The 11,652-nt window shown below is 33.1% G+C and overlaps 1 protein-coding gene across 1 annotated transcript; it reads right to left on the bottom strand.

Annotated features, from left to right (window-relative positions):
* On the bottom strand, positions 4,118–8,350 carry LOC107645894 (protein AUXIN RESPONSE 4). The gene is made up of 3 exons (XM_016350031.2): positions 7,463–8,350; positions 6,436–6,843; positions 4,118–4,698 (listed from the first exon to the last, which is right to left on the bottom strand). Exons 1-3 carry the CDS (start codon positions 8,252–8,254, stop codon positions 4,441–4,443), a joined length of 1,458 nt encoding a protein of 485 aa, XP_016205517.1. The 5' UTR covers positions 8,255–8,350; the 3' UTR covers positions 4,118–4,440.

An 11,652-nucleotide genomic window follows, 5' to 3' on the forward strand; every position in this document is an offset into this window, starting at 1 on the left:
CTTCATCTCTTTAGCAAGGCCTCAAGATTGAAGGAGAGTGTAGATAAATCGAAGGCTCTTTGCTCTAGAAGTATTTCAAACAGAAGAAAAGACTTATTTACTAGCATTTCATCTATTCGTTTCACTCAAAATTTAAAAAAATATTTGGGAATAAACTTGAATCATGAGAGGGTTAATAAAGCTTCTTTTCAAGGAATTTTGGACAAGATTCGGTCTAGACTAGCCAGATGAAAAGGTAAGCTTCTTAACAAGGCAGACATATTTTGTCTCATTAATTCTATTGCTTCATCTATTCCTGTTTACCATATACAGATTACTTTCTTTCCTGATTATGTCTGCAACAAGATGAATTCTATGATGCGTCAATTCTTGTGGAAGGGGAATACTGAGGGGAGAGGACTTAGTTGGTTAACTGAAAAATTGTTGTTACTCCCAAGAGGTACGGTGGTTATGGTGTCAAGGATGCTCGATGTGTTAACATTGCTCTCTTGGAAAAACTGGTTTGACATATTTTATATAGCAAAGAGAAACCCTGAGTTCAAATGATGATAGCTAAGTTTTCAGGGATGGACATACGGGAGCGAGTGGAGGCTTCGCCCCCCTCCTCAGTTTTTTTAAAAAAAGATTAATAGTAATAAGTTATTAAGTATGATTTAATTTCTTAAAAAATTTATTTAGTATTTAGTCTAATATAAATAAAAGTCCAATCTAACCTAAATATTAATGATTTCTAATATCTAAAAAGTAAGTAAGAATATTAAAAAAGTCTGAAAAGATATCATTACTAATATTTTTAAATTAAATAAAATTTTTCAAATCCATAAAGTGGATTTTTGTTTCTTCTTGTAAGCGTCATTCTTGATTCATTTGGTATTAATTCTCTATGTTTCAACTACTACAACTGAGAGATCTTTTTCAACTATGAATGTTGTGAAGAATAACTCAAAAGCAAAATGAAAGATGAATTTCTTGCTAATTGTCTTTTAATTATATTGAAAAGAAAATTGTCAAAAAATTTGATACAGATTCTATTATCGATGAATTTTATGATACGAAGAATCGGCCATTTCGTTAATAAAAAGTACATACATATTTTTTGTATTTTAAAATATATTCTCTATCGGTATATTTTTGTAATACATTTTACATTATATGATTTTTTGCATAATTTTTTAATATTATATATGTTATTAGTCCCCATGATAATATTTCTGGATCCGTCCCTATAAGTATTTATCTAATACTTTACTTTGGGAGCTTCCTTCTGTCTATAATCCATCTTATACTTGGCGTAGTATTGAGAAAGCTAGTAGATGGCTTAAAAAAAGGTATTCTTGGTGTATTGGACTGTTGGACCAATCTTTCTGGTTTGACAAATGAAAACCAGAGGGTCCTTTGGCAGTTAATGTTCCTTATGTTCATATTAATGATTCGGATTTCAAGGTGCAAGATATTTGGAGGGATGGCAAGTGGTGTTTAGAGAAGTGTTATTCTTCTATTCTTGATAATGTGTGAGTTGAGCAGCGCAGATACAATCCTATTGCTTAATGTGAACCACAAGCTGGTTGGATCTAGGTACATCCTAACTTTTATACATTTTTCATGAGGCTTTGCCTACAGTGTCTCTCCGAGTTAAAAGAGATCTTGCTAATTCTGATATTTGTCCTCGTTGCTACAATCGAGTGGAGTCTGTTTTTCATTGTTTGCGTGAATGCGGTATGACTAAAAATATGTGGCATAGGATCGACTTTCCTTCTCAATCTTTTTTCTCAAATTATAACTTGCAGGATTGGTTTGCTTTAAATGTTAAGAAGAATGATTTTCTATTCTTATCTGCTTGTGTGGTGGATTTGGCGAAACCGCAACAATGACATTTTCAATTCTGATCAACTTTGGTCTCTAACTAAGCTTCAAATTCTTATATATAATTCTTGTCAAGATTTCAACAAATCAGTTCATGTCCGAGAAGTTGGTGCCCCTTTTTTTTTGTTAATTGATTGGATAGTTCCGCCAGTGAATAAGTTCAAAAACTGTGATGCCAATTTTATGGGAAATATTAGTTCAGCGGGTTTGAGTTGTATCATCATAAACTCGGTTAGCGAGTGCGTGAAATGTTATGCTGGTTCTCTTTCATCTAGTTCAACTCTTAGAGAGAAGCTTTTTGCTATTTAGCGGGGTTTGACTCAGGTTTAGAAACTGGGTTTTTGTGATGTTATTTGTAAAACAAATTGTCTCAAGGTTATTCTTATACAAACTACAAATGTCTTTGTTCATGTCTTGAATAAAGATATTAAAAAAAAATTCAATATATGTTGATTAGAGACTGATGTACTTCTCTTAATTCGGTGCTGTGTTTTGCTTGCTAACTCCTTAGCCAAAGAAGCTACAAGACGTAAAGAGCCTTACAAGGAATATAGTACTCCTGTTGAGAATATTAGAAGGCTAATTCAAGAGGATTTAAAAAAACTTTCAACTAAAAGGTTTGCTGTTTTCTTTGTTTTTCTATTCTTTGTTAGAAAAAAAAATCAAATATGTTTCTACTTTCCAATATCAGTTACTCCATATATAAGACTCATATGCTAAGATCGCCAATTAAGAGAAAACTAGAATGAAATTGCACGATCCGGGACGATAAATTAATGATAGTATATAATAAATATTAAAAATGTCTATATTTTATAGAATTAAATTAAATGTGTGTAAATTAAAGTTAAATTTAAAAGGTGTTTTGTTTAAAATAATTTGTAGTACAAAAAATTTGGAAGTTGGAGTTGTACAAAGTGACATTTTTATTTGGTAGTTTAATTTTTCTATTTGTTTTAGTTGATGGACTTAGTCTTCTTATGTGGCGCTCGTCCTCCTTTTTCTTTATTGGTTATTGTTAGAGTTGTTGCTTTCTTCTTTCTGTCGTAGACTCTTATGAAGATATTTCTTTATGAATTGTTAAGTTGTATGCATTTTCTATTGTGTTGTTTGTTCCATCTTTGCTCCATCTTTGCATGTATATTCTTCTTTCGAAGATGTGTCTTGAATTTGTATGGGTTTTTTCTCCTTAATCTCTTGATGTGCATGTAGTTTTCCAATGATATCTACAAATAAAAAGAACAAAAATGTGTAGATTTTTTTTAAAATAAGTTATTTTTAATAAGAATAATTGAAATAGTATAAAGTGAAATTACCTGTTAATATACTTCTTTGACCCACTCTGTCAGACAATGTCTCAGGTGTTGCAAATTTAAAATAGTGTTGGAAAATGTTCAATTTGAAAATACAATAAATATATTTGTTTTGTACCTTTTCATCTAATATAATCATTTCTAAGCAAAGAAACTCTTCTTCATTTGTGAGTGTTAATGTTTTCCATAGACGAACTACGCGAACTTTGATAAACCAATTGGCTGTTTGTTTAGAGATATTGTCCAAAGAATGATGCTCCATTGAGTAAGTTTGAGATGTGTAGTGCGAAAATAAATTTCTTGTGCTAAATTTGATATTATTTGAAGAAATAGTTATGAGAGACTTATATAAGTAGTTCAAATAGTATGGAATTTGAATATTTGTAACGTAAAATTTATTATGATTAATAGATTATTATGACATTTGTAATATGAATGTTTATTACATTTAATGAGTTATTTATAGAAATTAATAAATTAATTATTGGGGTTATAAATTTATTGTATTGTTAACGGTAAAATATAATAAATATAGACATTGATTCTTGTAGGTTACAAATTTGGTTAGATACTATTAATTTCTAATTATTGTCTTTAGTAATTTTGCAGCCTAATTTGCATATATTTCTATTACTTGTATATTTTTTGTACATTTTATTTTTTTGCTGATTTGAAAATAATTGTTGATTTGATAAAAATTGAGTGATTGATTCTAAAATTTTACCAAGTAAACGACATTGCTAACATGACATTAGTAGAAGAAAAAAAATGTCTTAAAAATAATATGAATAAACTTATCCATCTACTTTTATATATTCTTCTACTTTTATATTTATATATTAAGAATAGATTATACTCCAACCATGGGTGGTATCTTCAACCAAACTTGTATACAATGATACACATGATATTTATATAATCAATTGGCAAACAAAAGCAAGTAAATTACTAAAATATCTCAATTGCATTAACCATACTGTGTTATCTCACCAAATATCCTCCGAAACATGTCTCAAAAACCCAACACAAAAGGTGGCTCCAAAAAATAACACAGCGTATGAGAAACATCTACTACATGAAGCAGCTAGTATTTTAGTTAGAAGATCATCTTTCTCATCATGTATAATCATCCAAAATCTTCTCACCCTTTCAGAGATTTCGAAACGGTAAACAGTTAAAAAGAATAACATACACCATGTGAATGTGGAGTAGAGTTTCATCCGCTAGTGTTAATATTTGCAGCACAATTCAGACATCAAGCTTTTCACAAACCATGATGATGCCCCTCACCAAGCCCATATGCGTCCATATATTCGGCTCCATGGACGTGAGCATCGATATGGTGATCATGATCGTGGTGATGATGGTGATGGTGTATATGATCATGATCACCACTTTTTGCTTCGTCAAACATCTTTTGTATGTGTTCTGGGATGGGTTCTTCCTCAACTTTCCTCACAGACTTTGGTAGTGACGAGATAAACTCAGAAATCTTTTCAGCTATCTCATCCGGCGCATCCTCCTAAGATCACAATTGCATTAGTTTCAAATTAATTTTCGATAGTTAAAAAGGAAAAGAGCATCAACATACAATACATATAATAAATAGTACGGCAAAGACCATATGAGCTTTCCTTTAATTAAAATTCTTTTGGCAAATCCAAAAACAATGTTCATTATTTCTTCCTCATCCCACAAACCATAACAAAGTATAGCATAGCATCTCTAAAGCTGCGTTTGGAAGGGAGACTAAAACTGAGAGATTGAAACTGGGATACCGAGACTGAGAGATAGAGAATAAATTAAGCCTCTGTATTGTATTTAATGTAAAATGTACTAAACTGAGTTATGTCTTAGTATTATATTTAGTTTAAGATAAATATGGAAATTGAGGAGTAGATTCTGAAATTGAAAAGTTAAATGAGGGTATTTTTTAAAAGAAATGTTATTAAAGTTTCAATCTTCGTCTAAAAAAAATTCAATCCCCTTTGTCTCCACTTTCTTGAGGTACTGAAGGATTGAAATTTTGTGTCTCGAGACTAAAATTTAGTTTCAGTCTTTGGCCACCAAACACAATACACCGAGTCCCGGTTCACCAGTCTTAGTTCTAGCCTCTAAAATCAAATGCTACCTAATCTTTGGTATTTTTCCTGAGTTACCAGTTTTGATCCTTTGTTTGAACTCTTGAAACAACTAATGTTGTTCTTCAATGCAATAAATGGGGAATAGGATAATGAAAGAAGCACTACTAGTACTACCTAATCTGTCATAAAAACCTACCAGATAGAAAACGGGCATAGAACCTATATGCACCCTGCAGTTTCTATCCATTTGCAAATCCAATCAAAACCTCTCAAAGAACAAGAAACTATGAAAGGAAACATGCATATAACTGAAAAGAAAATACCATGCAAATACATGAAAGAAAAATTATTGCAATTTGCATGTGCGAAAGTTGTAGTAATAGAATAAGTTCTTCATTTGGGAGACTATTTAATTAAACAACAACAACAAAGCCTTATCTTATTAGGTGGGGACATCGATGAAGTGACTTAGCCCTATCATGTATCATGTCTACAATGAGAATGTTTAACTAAAATGGAACCTAATGAGATAAGAAAAAACCCTTTTAAGTTATTAAAACATAAGAAACCAGCTCAGAATATAAGCATTGCTTCTTTACTATATCAATAAAGGGTTGGGAACTTTGAAAAGTTCAACTTGATAGTTGATTAATTTAAAATTAGAAAGTTCAATCAAACTATAACAAGTTTGAGACTCCAGAGATCCTTAGATGAATAGAGCATGTCACACTCACCACACTCCACACTCTAGTATTGAAATTACGGTTTCCAATTTAAAATTCAAGTGCCATTGCTGCAACCAGCTAACTCAGGTAGGGAGTGGGTCCTCTCTAGTGGAAAAAAAACTGGATGTATTTAATCTCACCTTTCATTGCTCTCTCTCTCCTCTTTATTTTTGGTCCCACTTATAGAATTAAAGATGAGAGATCACACTTTATTCTCTCAAGTGTTAAAAAAACTGGAGAGGATCCATTTCCCTAACTAGAAAGAATACAACTTCCACAAACAAAAACAGAATTGCATAGCCTTTCAGAGTTTCTATTCCAACCTGATTAGAAAGTAGCATCGTAACACAAACATTGTGCACGAGCATGATAGCATGCGGAAATAAGGTAGGCAATATCATTATTTTAAAGGCAATCGATTAATCAATCAATCAATCATTTTGTGCTCACCTGAGGCCACCGTCCTCCAGAATGTGTGACAAACTTCGCCCGTGGAAGAGCACGAGCGACTCGATTACCCTCATCACTCCATTCCTTAGACCAACCAGAAGACCACAACACTTGCATTGGCACAGCTTTCAGGTTCTCTGAACCACCCCATTCTGCGATATCAAAGCTATAATTTAGCTTCTTCCCAATAGCGACAACTGCCTTTTCTCCATCCCTGCCCTTCAACAGCAACCTCTGTGCATCCGCATCCGCAACTCTAATCCTCTTGGAACAGCACATGTTCACTATCTTTGCAAAGGCCAAGGAGAACCCCAAAACCACTTCTCTAACCACAGGGTATTCCAGAACACAAATAGGGAGAGCTCCTGAAGTTGAGGATACAGGGTCAACAAGGGTCACACTCCTTACCTGTGAATCTCCAATATGAGTAGGATTATTAGATATGCTTGAACAGTTATGCTAGGGAGATAACGGTAATGCTAGGGAAATAATTCAAAGTTACCGTATTTAACTTAACATCTATAATTTCATACATATAATATGTAATTCCAAAGTTACATATTTATTACATCTAATATTATGTATTTGTTTCAAAAATAATGAATGAATGTAAAAAATAAGGCAACTTGGGACTGATTTAGGCTGGTTTTTATTGTTTTCCAAACATTTCTCGAGACCATAACCTAAAGTTACCTTATTTAAATCCATAGTTTCATGTATCTAACATCCATAATTACACTTATTACCTTATATTATTCAACTAATTCTAGCCGTAATTAACGAATGCAAAATGAGTTAAATTTGTGCTGATTTTCTATTGTCTCCCACCCATTTTTTATGCTATACTTATATATTAAATACAATTTCATTATTGCATAGTAAAATCTTTAACAAGTGATAATGTAAATTGAGGGAAAAAAAAAAACAAATTTTTCACATAAGAAAACTTGTAACATAGTAGCTATTCAATCCTTGAGATATATGAAAGCAGAAGCATAATACTTAGTGCATCATGATAGCTCCTTACCAAGTGAGAATTCTCAGAGATCCAAGGAGCAGTGAATCCCAAAGCTGAATCATGCAGAAGCAAGTGAACAGGAGAAAGACCCAAAGAATCAATGACTTGCCCCAAAACCTTACCCATCTCTTGAGGCCCTAAATCAATAGGCTTAGACACTTTCCTCTTTGACATGCGAGCTAGAATCTCTTCATATGGAATCTGACCAGTTTCTACCATCTGATCAAACGCCCAAAACACTCCCTTTTCCTTGATTTCACTGTACACATACCAAAACCTCCCTAGAACCCCATTGATCCCTTCAACGGTAACTTCCATTGACTTATCCGAGAACCCATTTCCCGGTAGATCAATTGCAAGCGCGCGAACTCCCTTTGAGGCAAGAGAGTGTAAAACATGGCGGTAAGAATATGAGCTGAGTCCGAAACCGTGAACGATGAGGATGTTCTCGGAAACGGTGGAAGGTAAAGGTTCAGGTTCTTGGATGGTGAAGAGTTCAATGGGGGAGTGGTTGGGAAGTGGTTGGACCTTGACGGTGCGGCCATTGGAGTAGTGGTGGCGGACGGAGGTGGGTAAGCTGAGGAACCATGATTTGGTGTCTTGGGAGGAGAGAGAAGAAGAGAAGAAGAGGAAGTAGAGGATGATGAGGGAGAGAGAAAGAGTAAAGTAGAAGAAGAAAGAGAATGGGGAAGATTGAGATTGGGGTTGTGATTTGGGTTTGCGGGGTTTGGGTGGTGGGATCTTCTTCTTCGATGATTGTGGTTGTGGCTCTGTTTCTTCTTCTTCTTTTATGATCGCCATGAAAATCAAAGGTGGTGGAAGCTTTTGTGTTTGAACAGAGTCAAAGTTTCTAGCCTTGAAGAGATGCTCAGGTGAGACTGCGAGAGAGAAATTTTAAGCTTAATTATTCTATTAAATTATTGGATAAACTACCAAAAATGGTCTTAAACAATTTAAAACACCACAAAAATATCCGGTAATAAATATATATTTTTTAAAAATATTTTAGAAATTAAATTTTGATACTATTTTTTGTATAATGTTGTGCATTTTTGTCAATAACAAAATTCGAGTAGATGTATTTTTGGTGGTTTACCCTAAATTATTATTAAAGAGATACTAAGATGAAGACAACCAAAATACCTTTTTTTTAAAAAAAAATACTTAGCTGTCACAATTTAATTGGACATATTTATTAAACCATTTAATAATTTAATCTTAATTAACCATAACAAAATTGGTTCGATCCAATCAATTTACATAATTTGCATCGGATCATGTTTAAATATTTTGAGAAAAAATAATTAGATCTCTAGTTTTTTGTCCCAAAAATATTTAAATTCCTAAAATTTTGAATATACATTTAAATTTTTGGTTTTCTTTATTTTTTTTTTTTTTTGTTGTTTATGGTATCTCCTAATCCGACAGGCCAAGATTAATTTATCGCGAATTTGAGTTCTATTTAAAGGTCTGTCACTGGCCAAGACGAGCGAGCTAACCACTCAACCAACCTAAGTTTGTTAAATACCAGATTTTCTTAAAACCTAGAGTCCTAGACACATAGATCACTCAATCCATTTAGGTCTGTAAAAAACAATATCGTTCGTCAAAAGTTAAAAATTAATCAGTGAAAAAAAAATAGTAAAACCCCATCCCATCCCCCTAATCATTACTCAAAATAACAATTCGCCCCTCTTCGATTAAAAAATAACAATGTTGTCCCTAACCATTAATTCCATAAAACTTTTTGATCCTCTGTTAAATTTTTCATCTAAAGTTAACGAATTTTGTCTATGTGTCACGTTAGCTGATGACATATTAAGGAACCTTTCCAAAGGACAAAACATACCATGTCATGTCAGCAATATGCTGCAGTAAAGTAGAACAAGTAAACCCTTACGAAAATTTTTATGAGACACTTGAACCCCTAACTAATTATAAATGTCGACACATAAATTCATAATGAACCATAAAATAGGACAAGCATTCCTAAATTTCAACAAGTTATTTTATGTGCTGCACTGGTTGTTGGCTTTAGTTGGTTCCTGCTGGCCTTAGTTGATCTCGAATAGTGTTATTTATACCACTTTGATTGACAGACATACAAATATGAAAAATTGATTTGACCTTGAGAAATTTTTAAGTAATGATCAATCAGGGTCTTAAACCAAACTTGATTACGTACAATACGTTAATCAATGACATTTGTAAGATCCGCAATTTGAAAAAAAAAAGTTAAGAAGCTTGTAATCAAGATGAATGAGAGAGGTTTAAAACTTGACAAGATCATATTCACAACACTAATAGATGGATACTGCAAAGATGAGGATATGGAATTTGCATTAAAGATTAAGAAAAGAATGATCGAAGGGATTGAACTTGATCAGGTAGCTTTTACTGCACTCATATAAGGACTTTATAGAGAAAAAGAAGGAGAAAGAGGAGCAAGAAACTGAGGCTATCACCAACTAAGACCAGCAACCAGTGCAACAGATACAATAACTTATTGAAATTTAGAGATACTTATCCTATTTTATGGTTCATTATGGGTTTATATGTCTATGTTTATAAGTAATCAGGAGTTTACGTGTCTTGTAAAAATTTTTTTTTATGGATTTACTTGTCCTACTTTATTGCAGCATACTGCTAACATAATAAGGGATGTTTTGTCTCTTAAAATGGTTTTTTGATACGTTATTAGCTAACGTGATACGTAGACAAAATTTATTAATTCTAGACAAAAAATTTAACAAAAGAGTCAAAAAATCAAACGAAATTAATAATTAAGAGCTGCATTGTCATTTTTAATCTAAGAGATGGGTTGTTATTTTGAATAATGGTTAGGCGCGCCTACCCCTCAACGTCTCCTTCTCCTCCCTTTGTAACTGAAGCTCGAGCTCTGTCATCTCTTGTTCACTGGCCCTCGCAATCTCAAGCTCTCTCCTTCTCTCGTCCGGTCTCTCTCTCGGTCTCTGGTCTCGCACTCAAGGTCATCATCAGTCGTCACCATCTCGCACTCAATCACGCTTAGATGCCTTCCCTGCGCTCGTTGTCGCTGGTGGCAGAAGCAGCAAGTCCTAGAACTGGTTGTTGTCAGCCTCTGTCTGTGTCTCTCTCCATATTTCTCGCTCTCTATGACTGCTGTTATCATCTTTGATTTTTCCTCCATCATTTTTCTGTTTCGTTTTTATTTGCCCTATTTTCGTATAGGTTTTTTTGAATATGTTTCTTCTGTTGGTTACAGGTGATAGAAGAGAATCTATTGAAACAACTCTTAAAAATTGAAATTGAGTAGAGTTAGAATCTTGCAGGTGAGTTGTTTTGTTTCAAAAATAAGAGTTATGTATATTAGGCATTTTGAAAATTTGTCTTGCTTCTTTGTAAAACAAGTGATATGCTTGTGTCTTATTTCACTTTGTGGATTTAATTAATTAAAGTGTGTTGGAGTGAAAATTTAAATGGAATTATAGTTATCAGAACAGATTTGAATGGAATTGAAGTTTATAGATGATGGAAAACTTCTACCATTGTAGTTGATAATTCAATTTTTTAATTATGCCAAATCTTCCTTCATGATGTCTTAGTTTAAATTTTGGACACTTTACCATTCTTTTTTCATTTACTGTGGTCCTTACCTTTTTGATGTCCTTCTTTATGTAGAGGATCAGGATTCAAATGTTGTGTTCTTCCTAATGCCACGGGAACTTTTCATTCAATCAAGGTTCCTTTTTTTTAGGCCGTTGCTAGGGTGCTGAAAGAATTTTTTTTCTTCTGGTGCTGAAAGTATGTGGCACCTTGAAGTGGAGGACACGTGCTCTTGTTGCCTCCAAAGTGCCGACAGTTGCTGCCACAAAGCTGCTGGTGTTCAGTTGATGATGTAAGCCCAAAATGTAGTTAAATGATAATAATGTCATGTAAACATGGGAGTTAATTAATGGGGCCTATTTTTGAGGACCCAGCAATTCTTGGAGGTTACCTTATTGAAGCCAAAAACCGTGAACATAATTTTTGCCATTGAAATTCGTTTGTTGTTTAACGTTTTGGACCATGAAAAAATTTTTTGGGCATACAAATGAAATTGGATAGTGAAAATACTGTTAGGTAATAATAAAGAATTAAAATATAAAACCCAAGAAAATAGATAATAACAATAATAATAGTTATAATATTTAAAAAAGAAAAAAGAGAAGACATGTCCG

Source organism: Arachis ipaensis, chromosome B06 (genome assembly GCF_000816755.2).
Source record: "Arachis ipaensis cultivar K30076 chromosome B06, Araip1.1, whole genome shotgun sequence".
NCBI classification, from domain to species: Eukaryota; Viridiplantae; Streptophyta; class Magnoliopsida; order Fabales; family Fabaceae; genus Arachis; species Arachis ipaensis.

Coding starts and splice junctions, on each gene's coding strand:
- LOC107645894 (XM_016350031.2), bottom strand. CDS start 8,254: ATGGCGATCATAAAAGAAGAAGAAGAAACAGAGCCACAACCACAATCA. Junction 6,844..7,462: donor TCTCTGAGAATTCTCACTTG/GTAAGGAGCTAT, acceptor GGAGATTCACAG/GTAAGGAGTGTGACCCTTGT. Junction 4,699..6,435: donor CTGGAGGACGGTGGCCTCAG/GTGAGCACAAAA, acceptor TTGTGATCTTAG/GAGGATGCGCCGGATGAGAT.